The sequence below is a fragment of the Bos javanicus genome, chromosome X (genome assembly GCF_032452875.1).
Source record: "Bos javanicus breed banteng chromosome X, ARS-OSU_banteng_1.0, whole genome shotgun sequence".
NCBI lineage: Eukaryota > Metazoa > Chordata > Mammalia > Artiodactyla > Bovidae > Bos > Bos javanicus.
The window spans coordinates 23,219,151-23,243,744 of NC_083897.1; the positions used below are offsets into that span (position 1 = coordinate 23,219,151).

The window sequence follows — 24,594 nt, forward strand, 5'->3', positions numbered from 1 at the left end:
AATATGGCCTGATATAAGTAATAAAGTACCACATTCAAATGCTTACTGTATGCCAAGTATTTTGCTAACATCATCACAGTTCCTCTTCATAACAATCCTGTGAAGTAGTTAGGCAATCCGCTTTTACAAATAAAGAAAGTGAGGCTCAGAGAGTTTAAGTATAACTTGGCTCAACTGGTGAAGTCTGAATTGGTACCCAAGACTGTATTACATCAAGAGGTCCCAGTCAGGAAAGCTAGAGGAAGATGCTGCCGGAGGGTGGAGAGATGTAGTCATGGGAGATGGTGCTAGAAAGATGAGCAGGATCCAGACCAGGAAAGATCTTGGGTCTTTTCCTGGATGCAAGGGGAGACTCTTAAGGGTTTTTAAGTAGCAGAGCAACATAATTAGATTTGCATTTTAGGAGGATCACTTTGGCTTTGGGAATGGACTGGATATGGACAAGAATGGAAGCAAACAGATGAGTTTGCATGCTGGAACAGTCATCTAAGCAAGAGATGATGAGTTTCTGAACTACAGCAACAACAACAGGGATAAGGGTAGAATTTAGGAGGTATAATGTGCAAAGTATGATAACTGGATATGTCTGATGAGAAAAGAATGACTATGACAGTCAATTTCCAGATTTCTGGCTTGAGTAATTAACTGGGTGAATGGTACAACCCTCATTGACATGGGAACACAAGAGAAGCAGGCTTTCAGGAGGGGGATAAGATACTGATTCTTATTCCTGGACCTATTGGGTTGGAAGGGTCAGCAGGACAATCAGATGATGTCCATCAGACAAATGGATGTACAAGGAAGGAGGGAAAGAAGCCTAGACTTGGAATATAGAATTGGGAGTCATCAGCCTCAAAAGAGCAGAGTGAAGCATAATAAAGCAAAATATGCTCAAAATGCTTTAAATACAGTCATCTTTCAGGAATGCTGAAATACTAATAATTGAGAAAAACTATAAAAGAAAAATTAATAAGATACTGTGGGGGCAGGTATATATGGAAAGTCTGTACTTTCTACTGTGAACCTAAATCTGCACTAAACAATACAGTCAATTTTTAAAAAAAGAATAACTTTCATAGAGGGATAAGACCTAGACTCTGAAATGACATTCAAAAGTGGAAATTTTTAAAATTTAATTCGAGATGGTGATAAAACCATAAACAAGTAGCAATGACAACTAAAGTGAGGGAAAGAGAACTGAATGTGACACAAATAGGGAAAAGAAAGGAGCACAAGCTTAAATCAGTAAATTAAACAATGATTACAAACAGACACAAATTGGGATGGCTATCCAACTGATCACTCCCCAAGGGGGCCATGTCTGCACTACCCTCCCCTCCCATGAGATTCTACATCCTCTCCCCACCAAATTCCTATGTTGAAACTTAAGCCACAATGTGAAGGTATTTGGTGGTGGGGTGTTCAGGAGATGACAAGGTCATGAGGATGGAGCCCTCATGAATGGGATTAGTGCCCTTAAGAAAGAGACCCCAGAGAGCTCCTTCACTCCTTCAGCCATGTGAGGACACAGAAAAGATGGCCATCTATGAAGCAGGAAGGAAGCAGGCCATCTATGAGCTCTCACCAGATACAGAATTTGCCAGCAACCTGAGCTTGGACTTCAGACTCTAGAACTGTGAGAAGTAAATTCTGTTGTTTATAAGTCACACAGTCTATGGTATTCTGTTATAGCAGCCCATAAAGACTAAGACAGTCTCTTATTAATCTTAATATTGGTTCCTAATGAGAACTGTTATCTTTCTACATGACCTTGCCCTCCTAACACACAATGATTTGTCATGGGATGAAAATTTGATGTAAGCAGAATCCAAGTCTCACACTAGCATTTTTTGAACTAGCACTAAGGGAAGGAAACTTAGAGGGTGCAGTTCCAGGGCCACTGGTTAGCCATGACCCCTACAGCCAGAGGAAGCTTATTTCAAAGAACAAAGCAAACAAGTATAGAGAACTGGAAACAGAAACAGAGAGTCCCAATGATACTGTATATCCTACTGTCTATTATGTTGTTTTTCAGTTGCTAAGTCATGTCTAACCCTTTGTGACCTCATGGACTGCAGCACACCAGGCTTCCCTGTTCTTCACTGTCTATTATGTACAAATGTATACTTTAGTTTATGCTAAGAATGGTATAATACCTCCCACAGTTGTTATAAAAATTAAAAGAAATAATAAATATAAAGCTACTTTGTCAACCCTAGAAAAAACTAATAGATAGTTTGTTTTTTTTTTAATTTACTTAGGGTTCTTGGACTTATGCACAAGTAGACTTAGACAAAAGGTTTTTCAGGCTATGGATAAAGGCTTGCTTAAGGGAAACTCAGACAGGGACTTGTGAGAACTCTGGACCTATTTCTAGACTGAGAGCACTAATTCTATTACTACCCTGAAATAGAATTCATTTTAGGAGTTAAGTCTTTCCTTCTTCACATGGGCAAATTACCAGTATTAGTATTATACTTAACTGCCTTGACTCAGCTTATTTTTTCACTTTTAAATGGAATCAAGGGGCTATCCTAGTGGCTCAGTGGTGAAGAATCTGTCTGCCAATGCAGGAGACACGGATTCAATCCCTGGTCCAGGAAGATCCCACATGTCGTGTGCCACAACTGTTGAGCCTTTGCTCTAGAACCCGGGAGGCACAACTACTGAACTCATGTGTTGCAACTACTGAAGCCCATGCCTGTGCTCGGCTGTGAAGCACCTAGAACCTGTGCTCTGCAACAAGACACGCCCCTGCAATGAGAAGCCCACACACGTCAGTGAAGAGTAGGCCTCACTCACTGCAACTAAAGAGTAGCCCAAGCAGCAATAAAGACCCAGTGCAATGAAAAATAAATAAGTGAAATGGAAAGCATCCTACTTTTGCCAACACTTAAAGCGCTTAAAGTACTCTTATTTTTATTCTTTCATGGACTCTAGGTTGATATGGCTTCATTGTCTTTTTCTGACTTTCCTTAATGTCATATTTTCTGGTATTGCATTAGAAATCTCTAGATGTGCGACCGACCCCAGGGATGACCAACTTAAAGCCTGGTATACTCGCCCCCATCCAAAACTGGGGGTGGGGGTAGGGGAGGATACTACAGGAATAGAGAAAACCATGTGGTGACTCTCTGCCCGAGGTCAGGCCCTGGTCTCTACCCTGCCACTCCTAGGAGAACAAGGCTGTCCCAGTAGTCAGGCCTCTGATCACACAATAGGGGACAAAGCAGAAAAGAGAGAGATGCAGAATCACTGTCCACAGAATCCATGGGAAAGAGAGTTCAGGCAGGGTTTGGGGGTGTTCAGCTGCTCCTAAGTCAGAGGTTTCGTGTTGGTTGTTTTATTAAATCAGTTATTCTGTCTATTTGATAAAATAGTTATAAACATTCAAAGCTGAATAAAATGCTTCTAAAAATATTTCTACATTCTAATCAGATCATTCTTAAGTAAGACTTCCTGATTATTTTATCATACCTTCTCCTCCCTTAATTCCTTCAAAATGTTCAGTGATTTGCTTATCACAAAAAGCCTACCAAATTTGCATTTCTAAAGAAAAAGCACTATCAAGGATGAACACTTCATTTATTGCCTGTATAATCACATTTGCAATGTTGTTCATTATAGGATAATTTTATTGAGCCACCATGCAAATCTTCCTTGAATACACGGATCCATTAAACTGATAGCTACTCTCAAATCTAAGCCATTTGAAGGAACAAATAACTTGTAGGCAACAGCTATTATTTAGTAGGCAAAACTACTAAACAACTGGGTGGCACTCAAACAATTCATTTGATTTGTCAGAGTTACATTTTTTAGAAAACTAAATTATACAGTTCACACCAAGTATACTGTTTCTATCCCTCATGTCCATTAGATCCCACGTATGAATCAGATACACTTGACTTTTTAATCCCAGTCCCACTCACTTATCCCAGATTTAAATATGTGACTGCCAAACTAATTGCAGTAAATCCACAACTTCATATGAATGACTTTTCATAGCTTCTCTCCAGCAAACATACACACACACACACACACATATATATATATACACACATGTACATACATTTTTATATGTCTTCAGGGCCTCTCAAAACCTTATGGTAGGAACAGGAGATTGGCTTGATGGCCATGGGTTGGAGTGTTGCTTTTTATTGAGTGACTACTATGAGAATTTTCCTCATTGTGAACATTACTCTGACATTATGCTAAGTATTTTATCTGCAGTAGATTCTGTTTTTACCCTCATTTCACAACTGGAGGAATTGAGTGTAGTAGGCAGAATAAAGGTTCCCCAAAGATGTCTACATCCTAATCCCTGGAACCTGTGAATATGTTACAAGGCAAAAGGGACTCTGTAAATGTGATCAAGTTAAGAATCTTCAGAGCTTCCCTGGTGGTTCAAGTGGTAAAGAAACTACCTGCAATGCAGGAGACCCAGTTTTGATCCCTGTGTTGGGAAGATCCCCTGGAGAAGGGCATGGCAACCCACTCCAGTATTCCTGCCTGGAGAACTCCATGGACAGAGGAGCCTGGAGGGCTACAGTCCATGGAGTCGCAAAGAGTTGGACATGACTGAGCGACTAACACCTCACCTCACCTTCTGATGGGGAAATAATCCTGGATTATTGGGTGGGAACAATGCAATCACAAGTAGAGTTATTAAACAGAGGGAGGCACGAGAATCAGAGAAGATATAACAACAGAAGCAGAGGTCAGAGTGATACAGGGCCATGAGCTAAGAAATGTGGGCAGCTTCTAGAAACTAGAATGTCAAGAAAATTGATTATCCTCTAAAGCCTCAGAAGCCCGGTTGATATCTTGGTCTTAGCCCAGTGAGACTCAGTTGGACTTCTGACCTCCAGAACTGTAACAATACATTTGGGTTATTTTGAGCTACTGAGTTTGTAGTTAGTTACAGTAGCAACTGGGAACTAATATGCTAAGTTTTTGTGATGCTAAGTAATTCTTCAAGAAATTCTAGCTTACAGCAAATACAGCTCCAGACCTTTGAGCTTTCCCATTCGGTTTGGGGAAATGATGTTCTACATTCTCTAGCATGCTGCCTTACAGACCTCTAATCTGGTTGGTTATATAAACATGAAAAGGCACAGTTTCTATTTTCGCCCAAATAAACCCTAGATTTTAAAACTATAAATCGTTTCGAGAGCTTGTCAAAAAAGCAAAAGGATGTGAGCAAGGGTCAGCCTTGTTTTCTTTGATTGCTTTTTTCTTTACAGAAAAAAAAGCATGCAGCATGAGAGAGGAAACGACATTGGTTTTAGGCACTGGTTGAAGGAGATTTTTTTTTCTTTTTTGTAGTTCCAACATGTGACTGCTTAAAGGCGCCTTGGTAAAAATGAACATGTTGCCCATCTTCACAGGGCTCAGAGCCATTTCTCCATCTCTGAGCCCAGCCCCACCCCAGCCCTGGGAAGCAGCTCCTACTGGTTCTTCAAATTCAGGGGCAGATAATTCGCTTTCTCTCCTCTTCTCCTCCCAGAGAAGACACTGAATCCCTTCTCCTCGTGCCTGCCTTCAGATCACCCGACTATATGGCCTCACGACAGTTAGCACAGCAATAACAAGGACCGAAGGCATCACTTGATACATTTCACTGCTGAAGCCTGGAAACTAACCTTGTTTAATGTTATTTTATGCAGAATCTAAAACAGGCAATTCACACACTCTCTGCCCCCTTTTCAGTTATCCTAGCTACTTCTTTAAAAACTTTTACAAGTGGCTGATACCACATAAAAGTTTGATTATTTTACTATAAAAACAATTTATACTCCTAGAGCATCTTTAGGGCAAAGAAATGGGGTCACAATAAGAAAGGAACCCTTTACTGAAAGCCTAGGACATATGCTCCAGGCTTGTTATGTATATTATCCTATGTAGCCTTTGTAACATTGCAGTGAAGTAGGTGTTATGGCCTTTCCACAGATGGGCAAACTGAAGCACAGCATGGTACACTAACTACTTGCTACAGCTACCTGCTAAGGAGCAGGAGGACACGGGCCAATCTGAATCCTAAAGCCAAGCTCTTTTCAGGACACTTAACCCTTTTCAGACACGTCCTTCACAACGCACACTCTGACTGCATGCTCAGACTGGCTGCCTTACCTTTAGGAATAACTTGACCTTGACACCTACAAAATGGGACAAAAACTAACAGTCAAAACAAATGTTTGAAACAATTTAGCATCACGGAGCCTACTGAACAAAACCATTACAATTTCATATCATTACAGAGTATTAATACTGAGTTGCTAGCATGTGATTGACCTCAGTAAGGTGGGAACTATCACTTTAGAATATGCTGAGAAAAATCTTATGACCTCAAGCTATAGAGAAGAGTTTCCAATGCTGTGAGCTACTTCTGCACTCATTCTTCCCACACTGAAAGGGTACAGAAAGGAAGAGTTACTCCACGGATCACCAAATCCCTTGCCAAGTGACCTCAGGCGTAGGATACTCCCCAGCAATGCTCTTTCCTTGTGGCTCACCCTTCTTGTCCCATATCCATTCTCAACAACCTCCCTCACTTGTTCACAGTCATTGCAATTTCCATCAAGTAGCCAGCTGAAGCCTATCTGTGGTCTCTAAGGCCACTTTACCATCCTCCCAGGTGCCACCTATCGTAGCCTCCAGAATCAGCCCAACACCAGAGATTCTTCCAAGTCAAACCATGGCGTCACCAGCTGAGTTGCAAATTTTCACTCTGGTCAAGTTGTATCCATGCAAGCAGAACAAATCTGTCTTCCACTATAGTTCTAGGCTTTAGACTTAATCCAATCAATTTCATTTCAAGCTAGCTGTTCCTACGAACAACTTCAAGTAATTAATTTGAGAGAAAAAGAGAGGAAAGACACCAAGAAAGATAACAGACACATATGCTATGCCTTGGAGAAGGCCATGGCACCCCACTCCAGTATTCTTGCCTGGAAAATCCCATGGACGGAGGAGGCTGGTAGGCTGCAGTCCATGGGGTCGCTAAGAGTCGGACACAACTGAGCGACTTCACTTTCACTTTTCACTTTCATGCACTGGAGAAGGAAATGGCAACCCACTCCAGTATTCTTGCCTGGAGAATCCCAGGGACGGGGAGCCTGGTGGGCTGCCGTCTATGGGGTCGCACAGAGTGGGACACAACTGAAGCGACTTAGCAACAGCAGCAGCAGCAGCATGCTATTCCTTAAGGTCGAAACAAATGTCATCTCCTTTGCGAGGCCTTCCCCACCAGCTAGAAGTTCTTTCATAATAGTTATTTAATAGTTATTTATGAACATGTTCCGCCTTCTCTACTAGATTGACAGCTCTTTCAGCTCTGTAGCCATTCCATGTTTACCTGTGTAACCCATATTGTCTGTAGCACAATACTAGATATACCTACTCATTAAGTACTTGTGTGTTGCATTAATTTTTGTGTATATTAAGGTATGTGTATAAACAGAAAGGACTTCCCAGGTGGCACTAGTGGTAAAGAGCCTGTGTGACAATGCAGGAGACATATGAGATGAAGGTTCAATCCCTGGGTCGGGAAGATCCCCTAGAGAGGATATGGTAACTCACTCCAGTATTCCTGCCTAGAGAACCCCATGGACAGAGGAGCCTGGCAGGCTACAATCCATGGGGTCACAAACAGTCGGACAGGACTAAAGTGACTGAGCATGTATGCATGCATATATAGGAAACGAAGTTCAGAACTGAGAAAACATCTATGCATATAAAGGAATTAGGAATCTTAACACTTAAGTCAATTACTTTTCATAACAAAAGTACTAATGTCAGTTGCACCCAATATTGTATTGTGTGAGGTGCACACAGGTATCTCTTGTGCACCGTAAACTGTCTGTTTAAAAATCTTAAGTTATTATTCCCATAATACAAAATCATGTGTAGAGCTGGAGATACAATTTTTTCAAAATAAAAAGATTCATATCCTAAACTGTAATTTTAAAAATACTATCTTGTGCTAAGAGCTTTATTAGAAAATAAACCAGTTACTCACCCATGGATGTTCACTGACATTCAACAAGAATAAAATTCCTACTGGTTTATTTCCCTGATCTTACTTTTGATTCCAAATGTCATTCTGTTCTATGACTGATTGTCACTCTCACATTTTTTTTGTGTGTTGTCTTGATTATTTAAACAAGCTTTTAAATCATAGCATCAATAACATTATCTTAAGTTTTGAAAGAAAAAGAGCAGCACTGAAAACTGGACTGATGACCAGTTAATTATTAAATTAGCTAGTGTTATTTCACATTTCTCCAAACGACATCTAAATAGCCCTTCTGAAATTTGCTGGGAATTTGGTATATAAGTGAACCAATGATGGGAAAAATTGAAAATGTATCTGAAAGAAGAGATTTCTAAATTCTAGCTTATAAATAACAGTGAGTCACTCTTTTTTTCCTTTAAAAAAAGGTAGTCAACGGGCTACAATTCTGCATCTTTAACATTTGAATTTGGGGAAATATTTTTTTTTAATTTGAGGAAAAACTGAAATCAGAAAGAATTCAAATCATCACACTTAACATTTTTTCACTTATCCAGTAACACGTAGCCTTTTTAAACACTGATAAAGTCATCTGCAGATCTGTCCATGATACCATAATCTACTTGTCCATGGTAAAAAGAAGGATGAATCCTTTTGTTCAATATTATTTAATTGATAACTAGTGACTTTAAGCTACTCTGCCAAGTGAGTCAATATTGTTCATACACTCTTAAATACCATGACGAAGGATGCTTCCTCATAAATTTGATCACATTTATGTGATCACTGTTAAGATCACAGTGCCCTATGTCCATATCACAGTAATCACATCAATAAAATCCACGTAAATCCAAGTCTCCATTTTCGCCCTCCGTCCTGAAAAGCCCCATTCAGCAGTTTGTGCTATAGCACCATGCTGCAGCATTCCTGCACTTCAACTTGGGAACAGGCTTTCCAGGACTGCAGGCAGAGCCCTTACCGCATTCCTTCTGAACCTCATCTTGCCTCTCGGGGGAGTTGCTTCTGCCATCTCGCCTATACACAATAACAGGCTTCTTTTCCAATTGTCAATGCAACATTGATGAAATATGAGCTGCGTCTTAGGTAGTATTTAAAAGCGGCAGCCAAAAATCTCTATCAAACAAAGCTACCGTGGCTGCTTCCATTACCACCCTGGCAGCGCTGCAAAAAAAAAAAAAAACCCACTATCTCTGATTAGTCAGCTGACAGATCCCTTCCTACTGCTCATTGTAATTCAGAGTCCACACATTCCCCCAATTACTTAGCCTGATTGAACCTCATGGATTAGCTGGTGCTGGACTTCTCAGGAAGATCAGGCTTTTCCTAAGAGTGGAGGAAGAAAAAAAAAAAAACTCTCCTCCTAGGGGCTAGATGGGGCTGGCTTTCTCTGCGCAATTTGATTTTTAAGGTGGAATGCTAAGAATCTTTGTGAAGGTAGTATTAACTGATATCTTTATTCTTGCCCTACCCCGCTATGTAACTTGAAATTCAATTCTGTTTTTTATTATTATTATTAAATTCTATTCTGGGTTTAAGCCTGGGAAAGGTTAATAGTTTGTGGGATTTTGTCCTGATGATAATCTAAAAAGAACAGAACATGCAAACTTTCTGAGACGGGTAGGATTCTTTCCCGAAGGAACATTTCCCCAAAACGTGTAACTAAAAAAAAAAAATATATATATATATATATATATATATATATATATAGTCTCCTATCATTATGAAGTATAGCCTAACTGCATAGTTTCTTTAAAAATCTAGAAATTAAGGTCTTCAAATCATATAATTACTTCACAGACACTAGTTTAAAATAATATATGAAGACAATTAGATCTATTTATACAATGGCTGTTTTCACCAGAAAGTCTTTCTGAATGTCAACTTTTACTCTTGAAATTAGCTTGTATTCGATATTTACCTCTATTGCAAACACTGTCCAATGGGCTATTAATGGTTGAGATATAATTGATGTGCTTTTGAGTATGGGTATAGAAACTATACCATAAGCAGAAACATTTAAAATATTTAAATAAAACAACGCTGAAACTAATCTATAGCCAGTCAGATGTCTTCATCACCTGCACCCCCACTCCTGCCTGGCAATTATGCAAATAAAGGGACCTTGGATGCAGAGCTCTTTGCTGGGCAGACTTCTCAATTCCCCACTGAGACAGCATCCCTAGGAAACAGAAAGGGGAGCTTCACCTCCCAAGAAACAAGTCATTATTCCTTTATTGACCCCAAATCAGTAGTGCTGTGCTGTACTTAGTCACTCAGTCGTGGCCGACTCTTTGTGACCTTATGCACTGTAGCCCTCTAGGCTCCTCTGTCCATGGGGATTCTCCAGGCAAGAATACTGGAGTGGGTAGCCGTTCCCTTCTCCAGGGGATCCTCCCAACCCAGGGATTGAACCCAGGTCTCCAGCATTGCAGGCAGATTCTTTACCATCTGAGCCACGAGCGAAGCAGTATCAAGACCCAATTCCAAAACTGATGCCATATGCCAACCAGTCACTCAATGAAAATTAATTTCATCAAACTGGTAGTTTTGGCCAAAAAAAAAAAAAAAAAAAGCTGGGCTGGGGGATTTTAAAAATGCCTTATTATAACAAGTGCTATATTTAGTGTTAAATATTTGATTCTTATCATGAACTAAAGTTTGTTCAACAAGCCTAAGGACTGATCCTAAAGGCCAGGGCATGATAAATACCTGGATAAGTATCATTCAGCCCCACTGATAGGAGTCTTCAGTACATAGAGGGCAGATATATTCTCTCCAAAGGAATTTTACCTTTTTCTAAAAAAAATTATTAATGTATTTGTCTATCCACAAGTCCTTTGGAAAATGATAGGAAGCAGCAAGTGGAAAGGTCACCAACTGGAATTCATGAAAATTCAATTCTTGCTCCCACTCTTTTGGTTACGTAGCTATCTGACCTTGGATTCATCACATAACCTTTCCAAAATGCATATCGCATATCAATATAATTCCCTCATCTATAGGACAATTTATAAAGACATCCACCCACAGGACTTAATCAGGAAACAAAGAGAATCAACATTACTTAATAAATGTGAAAGTGTTTGAAAACGCAAAAATATATTATATTAAAGTCGACGTTTTACTATTTTGGTGATTTTCATGAATCTGGTATTAATTCTTCTCTCCATTGCTTATGATTAAACACCTCTGTTTTAAGAAATAAACAGAAAAACTACCATACTGACTTGCCCAAGATGAGGAATAATTCATAATGGGTATGAAAACAATAATGATCTCATTCATGATACCGTGTGAGTGTCAGTGTATTTCTTATACTCGTCAGCAAGTTAGTAGAACAAAAAAGAACACTGGTTCAGAAGTCCAACAACTTAGATTTCTGTCTTGCTTTCACAACTAAACCAACTGCCTCTGGTGGGTGTGGCCTCCGTGTCGGTTGTGAGATGAAGGAAGAATTTCATTGGTTGATGATACTGAACTCTCAAAGAAAAACATGGATTGATTCCCAGCTTCTCTGGTCTGATAGAGCAAGTTGACCACATGGCACTTCCACAGACAGCCCCACTCTTACCAGCTCAGGAACAGCCTATGGGTTCCTCACCTCCCTCTTTTCTATGAAAGAACTATCAGACAATATCCAGATGAGCCTAATAATGTAAAAAGATCATCTCAGCTGTGGGCAAGACCACATCTCTCATACTTCTCCTTTAGAGACTCTCTGGGTCTTGGGGAGCTAGGGACTAGACTCTTACCAGGGAGATATGTCATTTTGCAGGTGACTCCCTACCCTCTCTATCCCAGGGGAAAGAAAAATCTAGAAAGATACGCACCAAAATGTTAAAAAATGCTTATTTCTGGATGGTTAGATTATTAACTATTGTTTTAAACCTCCTTCTTTATACTTTTCAATATACAATGTGTATACAACATGGCTATTGCTGTTTTATAAAAAGTTCCCATAAAAAACTGCCTTCCTTTGAAAGGCATAGGAGACTATGAATCTCTTCTCACTCAACTTGAACCATTAACTACTCATTCTTTCCTATAAGGTTTTCTATTGAGTAGAGTTGTTCAGCTCAATCTCCTTTACCAATTCTTCTCTCTAGTTTCCCACCTCTCTGTTCCATCTATTTTTTTAGCCTCCATCAGAATAAAAATAATCTGTACCCTCACAAACAGAAAGTATAATGCAAAACAAAAATAAGAAGTTATTATAGAATAAATTGGTACTTACTGAGATTTTTTGGAGAGACATTTTGAGAGAAGACCAGGTATCCAATCTTCGATCAAGAATAATGGTAAATCGGGAGTCAGATCCATTTTGCCTAGAAGATAAGAGGAAGTAATATGTTTTTCTTAATAGTAATCCAACTTTGCTAAATATGTCCTTACTTCTGATTTACATTTACATGTGATATCTGGCCCGAAGACAGGTTTGGAAAGCTATCACAGTGTGCTACAATGGAAAATCAATTTAATTCCATCAGACCAGTTCAGTTCAATCACTCACCCGTGTCTGATTCTTTGCGACCCCATGAATTGCAGCATGCCAGGCCTCCCTGTCCATCACCAATTCCTGGAGTTCACTCAAACTCATGTCCATCAAGTCAGTGATGCCATCCAGCCATCTCATCCTCGGTCATCCCCTTCTTCTCCTGCCCCCAATCCCTCCCAGCATCAGAATCTTTTCCAATGAGTCAACTCTTCGCATGAGGTGGCCAAAGTATTAGAGTTCCAGCTTTAGCATCAGTCCTTCCAAAGAACACCCAGGATTGATCTCCTTTAGGATGGACTGGTTGGATCTCCTTGCAGTCCAAGGGACTCTCAAGAATCTTCTCCAACACAGTTCAAAAGCATCAATTATATGGCGCTCAGTTTTCTTCACAGTCCAACTCTCACATCTATACATAACCACTGGAAAAACCATAGCCCTGACTAGAAGGACCTTTGTTGGCAAAGTAATATCTCTGCTTTTTAATATGCTATCTAGGTTGGCCATACCTTTCCTTCCAAGGAGTAAGTGTCTTTTAATTTCATGGCTGCAATCACCATCTGCAGTGATTTTGAAGCCCAGAAAAATAAAGTCTGACACTGTTTCCACTGTTTCCCCATCTATTTCCCATGAAGTGATGGGACCAGATGCCATGATCTTCGTTTTCTGAATGTTGAGCTTTAAGCCAACTTTTTCACTCTCCTCTTTCACTTTCATCAAGAGGCTTTTTAGTTCCTCTTCACTTTCTGCCATAAGGGTGGTGTCATCTGCATATCTGAAGTTATTGATATGATTGACATATTGATATTCTACATTTTAAAATTTCTTTTTGCCACTTATGTTAATCTTTTAAACAGGCAAATGCCACTAAAATGGATTTGGAATACTGTGATTTGGGGCATGGGTCAACATTGTAGACAGCTCTTCTTCATGACATCAGATTTAACTTCACGGCAATCCATCATAAGTCAATGATCCATTAATTCATTCAGAAAAACACTGTTACATCTCTTACCTGTTCCTTGAGGGAAGGCAGTGTAATGGATAATAAAACTTTTATTTGCCCTAAAGCGACCACTTTCAAGCTTTAAGAGGTACAGTGTAAATTTTGTTTTCTGAGATTTGATTTTTGTTCATGCATGCTTAGTCACATCAGTCATGTCCAACTCTCTGTGACCGCGTGGACCATGGCCCGCCAGGCTCCTCTGTCCATGGGCTTCTCCAGACAAGAATACTGGAGCGGGTTGCCATTTCCTTCTCCAATGATAAAGTATGAAGTGAGTGAAGTAACGTCATTCAGTCGTGTCCGACTCTTTGCGACCCCATGGACTGTATCCTACCAGGCTCCTCTGTCCATGGGATTTTCCAGGCAAGAGTACTAGAGTGGGTTGCCATTTCCTTCTCCACTTTGTTCATGAGACTCTTCATAATATTACCATTTTAGATTAATGCCTTCTTAGTTTTCAGGATTAATAACAGAAAACATTTCCTTTAAAAAACTTGTTTGCAAACTAAATAAAATCTTTAAGGGAGCTTCGGAAACTTTCCCCTTAAAGCATTCTCATCTCAAATGATTTCTAATATCAAGAAGTTACTCCTAATCCATTTCAATATCACTTTTGAGTCTATTTAACTTTGTCTTCTTATTTTATCCTTGGAAGAAATGAAGAATATCTGTCTAGCTATTAGCTAGTGACAGTTTCTTTTAGACTTTAAAGTATGATCATCATTTTCAACCTATGTTCTTCTGCATGGGGACAAATACTTCTTGGCCCCCAATTTTGTTTTCATAGATCCTCAGTATAATTTTTATAGCAATTTAAGTTGAGTCAGCTTCAGCTTCTAAGTTATTTCTTATCTATTTGAAAGTGAGTCTTACAAATCATTTACAATAATAATAGCCACACTAAAACATCATTTTCTTGTTATTACATTCAAATAGGTATCCAAAAAAGAAACCAAATTGAAGAAAACAATGTAATGAAATGCTGTACCTTGCAACAGATGTCAAGTAAGTCAGTACTTTTGCTATAACTTCTTCTGGTATGCATTTGAAATTACAATTTTCTGGAAACGTAATGATCCAAGCATCATCCTTTCCCCGGCCACCTAAAACAGTATAAAAAACCACATTAACATTTATGTCATAACAATGTAAAAAAGAAGATTTTAGATTTGAGAGAGGTGATAAAGAAGACAGGTTGGGGCCAATGCAACTTTTATAAGGATGATGACCTCCACAGAAACCAAAATGGCACCATGCTCCTGCTTAAGTGCAAAAAGTGGCAGGGTGGGGCACTTACCCGGGGGCCAATGATTAAGACTCCACGTTTCCGACGCAGAGGGTGAGAGTTCAATCTCTGGTCGGGGAACTAATATCCCATGTGCCATGTGGCATGGCCAAAACATCTTTTAAAAATGCAACAGGGTGGTTTTGAAATTGAAAAGAAGAAAGAAAGAAAAAGAGAGGGGGGGGGGGAAGACAAAAGAAAGAAAGGAAGAGGGGAAGGAGGAAGGAATAAGAGACAGCAAAATGAGCAAAAAATGTCACAGAATGTGTGTAATAAACATAGTTGAAAATATCACTGTTCCCTCATATTGGACAACCATGGGTATTGGGAAATAAATGTTTCTATACCAATACTATGAGTTTAAATTCAAAGTGAGTCACTGACAGCTTGATAACAAGTGGAAACCTTGAAAAAATTGACCACTTAGAGTCATGGTGAACATGGAAGAGTATAGTATACAAACTACAGGTAATAAGTAATGTTCTAATAGATTGGTGGAAGAAACAACATAAGGAATAATAGCGACAATGGTATAGGAATCTTACTAATGCAAAGAAAGAAAGACCACAAAGTATAAAATTCAGTGTTCATCCCACTCTACAGCCCTCTACACAGCCTGGAGGATTGAGAATGAAAGCCACCTAAGTGCAGGGGTGAAAATTCCATGTGCCTAAGGTCCCACTCTATAGTCAGCCTAACACCTGGGCACAGAGTAGGTGCTCAATACATATTTAGTGTTAAATGGAAGTTGAAGGATTATTTTAGGAGGCAAGTTGCAGGGTGGCCTTTGAATCTGGCTTGCTAAAAGAAAATTTCTGAGAGATTTTGTTGTAATTCTTATTTGGCTGAATTTAAGTGAATAGAGATATAAGATATAAAAAAATTCAATATGCAATAAAACTATGACAAAGGCAAAGGAGATAAAGTAGAATGATAAAACAACTAATTCCAAAAGAAAGCAAAAATGGAAGGAAAAAACAAAGAACAGGACAAATAGAAAACAAATAGTAAAATGATAGATTTAAACCAAGCCATATGCATAATCACATTATAATGTGATTGTAAATGTGAAGTGTAAATGATTTTGACACTTCAAGTAAAAGTTAGAGATAGTCTAATTGAATAAAACAATCAAGACCCAACTATATACTGTCTACGAGAAACAGACTTTAAATATAAAGGCACAATGCATTAAAAGGAAAAAGATGAAAAAAGATATATCATGCTAATTAGTTCAAAGGAGACTGTTTAATATCAGACCAAATAGATTTGTCAAAATTAGGAGATCATTTGATAATCAAACGGTGGTAAATTCATTAAGAGGACATAACATTCCTAAGTGCTTATGTATCTGATAACAGAGCTTCAAAATACAAGAAAGATGGATGGTATGGGAAGGGAGGTGGGAGGGGGTTCAAGATGGGGAACACATGTACACCCGTGGCGGATTCATGTTGATGTATGGCAAAACAAATACAATATTGTAAAGTAATTAGCCTCCAATTAAAATAAATTTATATTTTAAAAAAAGAAACAAAATGGATAGAGCTCCAAGGAGAAATAAACAAATCCACAATTTTAGTTAGAAATTTCACCACTCCTCTGCATTACTGATAGAAGAAGTAGCTGGGAAATTCACTAGGAAACAGTACACCTGAACAACAATTTCACAACAGTGACTTAAGTAATGTTTCTAGAATACTCTATCCAACAAAAGCAGAACACACACTCTCCACTAGAGCACTTGGGAAAAGGTCAAATTCATTCCTTGCCTTAATCTTTCTCAACAGAAACTTAAGGGAGGGTCCCCATTCCCATAATACTTTTTTAATCAGACTAGGCCAAAGTAATGAATCAAACTAGACCAAAATAATAAATCAAATGATGATAAATCTTTATAACATTCTAGACGTAAAGAGCAAGATGAAGAAAGATAATCATGGAAAATGATGGCATCCACCCAAGAATTTTAAAGGAACTCAAAGTAGAAACTGTACAACTCTGAACCAAGAGATTTAGCCAAGCATGAAACAAGGGGCCTCTATAGATAGGGTATGGTGTAGAATTAGGAATATAAGTAATATATAACATATAATGCAACATATATATAAGTTAGACTTGCCGGGCAGTATTTAGGCAAAGATCCCCTGGAGAAGGAAATGGCAATCCACTCCAGTACTATTGCCTGGAAAATCCCATGGACAGAGGAGCCTGGTAGGCTACAGTCTATGGGGTCGCAAAGAGTCAGACACGACTGAGCCACTTCACTTTCACTTTCACTGTCATACCTATCAAAGGAGAGAATGTTGGTTCTTATAAGGGTAGATTCTCATCAACTAATCAATAAACTGTTATCACCACTGAGTACCCACGAGTGTTGCTGTTGTTGTTTAGTCGCTAAGTCATGTCTGAGTCTTTGCGACCCCATAGACCACAGCCTACCAGGCTCCTCTGTCCGTGGGACTTCCTGGGCAAGAACACTGGAGTGGGTTGCCATTTCCTCCTCCAGGGGGTCTTCCCAGATCAGGGATCGAACCCACATCTCCTTCATTGGCAGGCAGGTTCTTTACCACTGACCCATCAGGGAAGCACAAGTGCTGTATGTACTAGGTAGTAAACATGTGAGAAAAGAAAGGAGATATTGATATTCTAAATAGGAAGGTTTTTGTTATTTTTAACATTGGGAACCCTTTCTTCAAAAGAAATGATAGGCAAGACGTATTTTGAAAACTACAAAGATCAGATAAGAAAGGAAATTATGGAGAGTGATCTAGATCGGGAAACAGGTCCCAAGGGTGTTTCTATTTGAACATAATTTTAAAAACACTGAGGAGCTTCAGTAAAATCCCTTAATCTCAGTAGTAACATCCCTTAATCTCAATAGTGAAAGCCTATCGCACATTTATACCACTTATAAAATAAAAACATAAAACCTCATTAAGTCACCACTAATTCACAATTACTGCTAATTCTAATCATTAAAGCAGAAGTCAGATTGAAGTGTCCAATTAGGATCATCTATAAAGTAAATGCTCATTTGGTAAACCAAGCATGTAGGTATCACTTTAGGAGAAATAACTTAACTACTTAAAAGGAATAAGATTGTCTCTTGTACTCTCAACACCTAAGAAGGATTTTCATACAAATAACACATATACTTGTAAACTGTTCTTATCCATTTAATACAATAACTATAATGTTTAATGGCATAGTTCAAGTTACTCTAACACCTGAAAGGAATTTGCTTGTCTTTAAGCAGTTTCCCCCAGATATCTGGCCAGATTAAAACAAGAGGGATGGTTTCCTATTGCTGTATCTCTAAAAATATGTAATGCTATTGAGCAGCTTTATTCACAAGAGCCAAAAGGTGCAAGCAACCCAAATGTCCACCAATGGATGAATGGGTAAACAAATTAACTCATCATACAATGGCATAATCTTCAGCCTTAAAAAAGGAAGGAAATTCTGATATATGCTACAACATAGAAAGACCTGGAGGACATTATGCGAAATAAAAAAGCTAGTCACAAAAAGACAAATATAGCATGAGTCCACTCATATGAGTCACCAAGAATAGTCAAATATGAAGATACAGAAAGTATCAATATAATGGTAATTGCTAGGTGTTATAGGGAGGAGGGAATGAGGGGTTATTTTTTAACCAGTTCATGGAGAAGGCAATGGCAACCCACTCCAGTACTCTTGCCTGGAAAACCCATGGGCAGAGGAGCCTTGTAGGCTGCAGTCCATGGGGTCGCAAAGAGTCAGACACGACTGAGCGACTTCACTTTCACTTTTCACTTTCACGCATTGGAGAAGGAAATGGCAACCCAATCCAGTGTTCTTGCCTGGAGAACCCCAGGGATGGGGGAGCCTGGTGGGCTGCTGTCTATGGGGTTGCACAGAGTCGGGACTGAAGCTACTTAGCAGCAGCAGCAGCAGCAGAGAGTTTCAGTTTTACAAGACAAGAAGAGTTCTGGAAATGGATGGTGGATGGATGGCTATATAACAATGTGAATGTATTTAACACCAATGAACTATACACTTAAAAATAGTTGAGAAGGTAAATTTTATGTTAGATGTATTTCATAATACATTATTCACAAATTTTAGAAATAATATACAAATGCATATACATTTTTGAAAAGTCAAATTTTTATAGTGTGTACACTGCTTAATTAGGGTGACTCACAGCATTTTTAATGAACATTTAAGTCATCAGAGCTATGGTGGCAGCGAAAACCTCAGAGAAGTCTGTGGCTGCCCTCTCACTCAGCCTGCTCCCACCTAGGAGATGGATCCCACTTTTACTCATCATGGATTGCTAAAGATGTTTCCGAATGTCCAGTGTACAAGGCTGGTAAGCCTGGTTTTAATCACATATCTAAACATATTTAAAACCTCTAGTTATTCTCTAAATGTCCAATTTTTAAGCAACTACATGTAGTTTACTGAAATATAAAAATTATATAGCCACCTATAAGGACCAAAATAACTTTGCTAATGGATTCAAACATTTGTCTGATCTTAATATATGAAAATGTCTGCTTACCAGACAGGAAGGCAATGTCTTGCATTAAGAAGTGGCTGACGTCCTTTACACAGAGAAGCACTTCGTCTTCTATTGAGAATGAGAAAGGGAGAGAAACAATAGTCACATTAAAGAACAGCCAGAAACGCACAGGGTATTTCTTAGCATGCAGAAAAGAACTCTGGGGGTTCCGAAGATCTGCCTCCGCAGATGCAAGGCCGACCTTATCTTTACTCCTCTCAGCCACCTAAGAAGGAAATCACACTCTGGACAGTGTCATTGTATAAATAAGACCAGTTGTCCTCATTCTCAGAATCTAGCCTGGGACATAAACTACTCTCAGTGACCAAAAAGCCAGGGGCAAAAGTCCAAACTCTAGTACATCCGGATTTATCTAAAGGGTAGAGAGTCATGAAGAGACATTGTAGCATAGTGTCTTCCTCTTCTGATAGTACCCTTCTCTCTGCAAAGCTTTATGAGTGATTACAAAGCATTTTTTGGGTCCTTTATCTCATTGGATCCTTGAAAAACCCTGGAGAAAGCTATTATTTTCCCATCTTAAAGGTCAGGAAAAGTGTCAGAGATCGAGTATAAAGCAGTGGTTAAACATACAGCTTTTGAGTCCAAGAGACCTGAATTCCAACCCCAGCTTGCTGCATATACTAGCTATAAAAACATGTAGAAGTTACTTAGCCTCTTAGAGTCTCAAGTTTCCTTACCTGTAAACTGGCCATAATAATATATACCTCACAGGGTGCTGTGCGAACCAAATGCAAAATAACTGGCATAAGAGTCAATGTTTCTTGAACAGCAGCCTATTAACTCATCTTTGACCATTAGAGGTGGGACACATCCATGTGATCTTCAATATATTTTAGTTGTCCCAGATCTTAAGTGCTAATTTGTAATGTTCAATTCTAGTGAACTACACAGGGGCCCCAGATCAAAGTCTACTACCTGCCTCTGGTCCATGAGCCAGGATAACTTTTTCAAAGAAAACGGGCCATCAAACTCAGCTATTCTGGATCGTTGGTTTTAATGCCTGTGGTTCCACATTTCTCAGAGAAACCATGTTTTCCCCCTTGCCCACTGATACAGAGGGCCTTTAAAGACCTGGTCTCTGGTGGTGTCAGGCTGATGACACATTCCCCTTCTTGGTGCTCTTCAGATCATAGCATATGGAGGGCTTGTATCCAGGCCCATCCTGCTCAAGGGCATCGCACACACAAGTTCTCAAATGACCCACACTAGAAAATGGAACAGGGGCTCTGTTACAGAGCCATACACACACATACAAAATTTGAAACATAAAGAAATGCCATTGACCAATTTATTTTCATAAGATCAGTTCAGTTGCTCAGTCATGTCTGAATCTTTGTGACCCCATGGACTGCAACATGCCAGGCTTCCCTGTCCACCACCAACTCCCGGAGCTTGCTCAAACTCATGTCCATCTAGTCGGTGATGCCATCCAACCATCTCATCCTCTGTTGTCCCCTTCTCCTCCTTCCTTCAATCTTTCCCAGCATCAGGGTCTTTTCCAAGAAGTCAGTTCTTCACATCAGGTGGCCAAAGTATTGGAGCTTCAGCTTCAACATCAGTCCTTCCAATGAAGGATGAGATGGGAGATAGTGCAAGAGGACTAGAACTTTCTCTGCTCTCAGAGGCCTGCACAAGTGGCAATGTTCTATCATTTAGATGAGAATTGACTCATTGGAAAAGACTCAGATGCTGGGAGGGATTGGGGACAGGAGGAGAAGGGGACTACAAAGGATGAGGTGGCTGGATGGCACCACCGACTCGACGGACGTGAGTTGGAGTGAACTCCGGGAGTTGGTAATGGACAGGGAGGCCTGGCGTGCAGCAATTCATGGGGTTGCAAAGAGTCGGACACGACCGAGAGACTGAACTGAACTGAACTGATTAGGCATTAAAATATTCCTACATAATAAGACCCAATTTCCTCCCTGTTCTGATCAGTAGAAATAACTATCAAGATAAATGGATAAATTTGATGTCAGGTGGCAGATCTGGAAACACTAATATCTGCAACCTGATTCCTCCCATATCATTCAGGCTGTTGCATAGTTACAGAAACTATGTCTATTTACTCTACATTTTTTAAAAATCCATTCATGTAGTAAGAGAGGCATCAGGGCATAAAATAAAAGGCTGAGGGCTGGGAGTGGGAGGATTGGACCTGATGCTGGCTCGGGCACTGAGCAGCTCTAGAGTCTGGGGCAAGTCACCTCCACCCCTCACTCATTACCCACCACAGGCAATACAACAAGTACTCCAAGGCCCCAGACATCCTGAGATTCAACAACAGGTAAAATCCATAGACAGAAGGAAAACACCCTGATGTTTCTATCATAAAATGTCTTCCACAACTGTGCCGACAAAATCACATTTCAACACTAACACAAAAGGACAAAATAATAGTTAAAAGAAACAGACTCACAGGGATAGAGAACAAACTAGTTGTTACCAGTGGGGAGGAGGAAGAGAGAGGGGCAACAGAGGGGGAGGGGATTAAGAGGTAAAAACCAGTATGTATATAATAAATAATTAGCACAGGAAATGCAGCCAATATTTTATAATAACTTTAAATGCAGTATACCCAGTATACCCTTTAAAATTTGTGAATCACTATATTTTTCACCTGAAACTTGTATTATAAATCAACTACACCTCAATAAAAAAAAATGGTTAAAAGAGAAGATGGTACTATTGGGTTGGTCAAAAAGTTCGTTTGGGTTTTTCCATGGCATCTTACAGAAAAACCCAAAGAGACTTTTTAGCCAACCCCAACATTTTAGAGAATGATCACATTCTCGGTTGAAAACAGGGTGAAGGGAGAGGAGATAGCAGGAAAAGGAAAGAGAAGCCACGAGGTTATCACTGAGCAGCCACAAAAGACACGGTGGGCTTATTGGTAAGAACAAAGAAATAGAGTTCAGAGAAAGCCGACACTGAGTTAAACCCAACTTTGCATCTAACCTCTTGAATTTCCACACAGATTTCCCTCAGAAATGTAAAAATGAGAACAGATGGTTTAGGATGTTCTTCTTGATGACCCTTTAAACTCTTACTCCAGAGCATGAGAAATAAAAAGCCTAGGTCACTAAAGCTGGATCAGATCCACATTACAGCGTGTTCCTTGCTGACCAGATTTATATTTGATATAAAACTTGCAGAGCTGCCCCATGTGGAAAATTCAATTGCTCAAAAATGAAAGGCGTGCATTCTCCTTACTTTGGACTAGTTATGAAACCCCAAAAGGACTGGTTGGGAAAACAAAACAAAAAGGCACTAACGGGATAACCTGGGAGATTGGGATTGACATATATACACTGCTGCTGCTGCTGCTAAGTCGCTTCAGTCGTGTCCGACTCTGTGCAACCCCATAGACGGCAGCCCACCAGGCTCCCCCGTCCCTGGGATTCTCTAGGCAAGAATACTGGAGCGGGTTGCCATTTCCTTCTCCAATGCATGAAAGTGAAAAGTGAAAGTGAAGTCACTCAGTCGTGTCTGACTCTTCTCGACCCCATAGACTATAGCCCACCAGGCTCCTCCATCTGTGGGATTTTCCAGGCAAGAGTACTGGAGTGGGGTGCCATTGCCTTCTCCGATATATACACTACTATGTATAAAATCCTGGAGGAGGGCATGGCAACCCACTCCAGTATTCTTGCCTGGAGAATCCCATGGACAGAGGAGCCTGGAGGGCTACAGTCCATGGGGTCGCAAAGAGTCAGACACAACCGAAGCTACTTAGCATAGCAGCACATGTATAAAAAAGATAACTAATGAGAACCTACTGTATAGCTCAGGGAACTCTACTCAATGCTCTGTAGTGACCTAAGTGGGAAGGAAATCTAAAAAAGAGGGGATGTATATTTACTTATAGCTGATTCACTTTGCTGTATAGTAGAAACCAATACAACACTGCAAAGCAACTACACTCCAATAAAAAACTTTTTTTAGAAGGGCACTAACTCAACAGGCTTCCCTGGTGGCTCAGACAGTAAAGCATCTGCCTGCAATGCAGGAGACCTGGGTTCAATCCCTGGGTCGGGAAGATCCCCTAGAGAAGGAAATGGCAACCCACTCCAGTACTCTTGCCTGGAAAATTCCATGGATGGAGGAGCCTGGTAGGCTATAGTCCATGGGGTCTCAAAGAGTTGGACACGACTGAGCGACTTCACTTAACTTTAACTCAATAGGTAATTTGACAAACACCCTCAAAAACACCCTCGTGGAACAGTCTTCCTTGAAAAGCTCTGCTGAAGAACCATGTAATTGCATAGTCAAACACAATCAAGGACAAATTGAAGATAAGACAAAGAGAGTGCTTGTCATCTCGTTCATTCCACACATTTGATCAGGAAGCAACAGGAGCAAGCTTTTATTGCCTTGGCTATCAAGTGCAAACTCAATCTCTAATATTTCTTTTATAATATAAAAGGTAGTTGTGCAAATGAGAATACAAGCTCAGAATTCAAATATGAAGAATTTTAGAAGTCCTAAAAAGGTGTGGAAATAAATAATATATTTAGGATGGTTTGCAGAGGAGGAAGGTAAACCCATCCAATTAGTTGATTCATTTTGGTGGTGTCACTTGCAGAAAAAAAAAAAAAAAAACTTGTCACCTTAATACAGGGTGCCCTTTATAGTTGTTAAAGATTTATTTTGCATCCATTTATTTTTTAAAAACAAATATTTCTTGAGCACTTACTAAGTGCCAGATTCTATTCTAAACTGTGGACAGATGTTCTGGGTAACAGTAAAGATTTACAATCAAAAAATGTTGTGAACTACTGGGGTTTAAGCATACTGCAACATCCCCCAGGAAACACAAACACACTGCATGCAACTCCTCCTTGGGTATGGGCTATGTGTGCAGTGTTTCCCAAACCTATTCGTTCAGGTACTTCTTTCGTTGGTTGGTTGGATAGTTGGTTGGTTGATTGGTTAGTTGGTTAGTTTTTTCCCTTCAGAGTAAAAGAGAAGACAAACAGAAAGCAACAGAGAGCTACACCGACTCCATGTAAAGCACTTGTTTTAAAAGTCAGAACACTCCATAGACGAAACGACTGCCATGGTAGCTAGAGAAGCCCTTTCCCATCACTAAGAGCATTGAAACAAGGGCCAAGCAACTCTGTAGAAAGGAGACTAGAGAGAACAGTGGAGCATATAGGTGGATTTGAGTAAATGATCTTTCGTGTCATACTTCTCCAAGAGT

General features: G+C 39.7%; 1 protein-coding gene across 7 annotated transcripts in view; it reads right to left on the bottom strand.

Annotated features, from left to right (window-relative positions):
• MCF2 (MCF.2 cell line derived transforming sequence) overlaps positions 1-24,594 on the bottom strand; it is a 125,149-nt gene that overhangs the window by 66,676 nt on the left and 33,879 nt on the right. For 3 of the 7 annotated variants that reach the window (XM_061408514.1, XM_061408513.1, XM_061408516.1), the window contains exons 2-4: positions 19,371-19,439; positions 14,522-14,636; positions 12,270-12,360 (exon numbers count right to left, since the gene is read on the bottom strand). In XM_061408514.1, the coding sequence (XP_061264498.1) occupies positions 12,270-12,360; positions 14,522-14,636; positions 19,371-19,439 (275 nt within the window). Of the gene's footprint in view, positions 1-8,993; positions 9,598-12,269; positions 12,361-14,521; positions 14,637-19,370; positions 19,440-24,594 lie in introns of those variants that run through there. The other 4 variants (XM_061408518.1, XM_061408517.1, XM_061408520.1 and 1 more) reach the window with 2 other exon arrangements.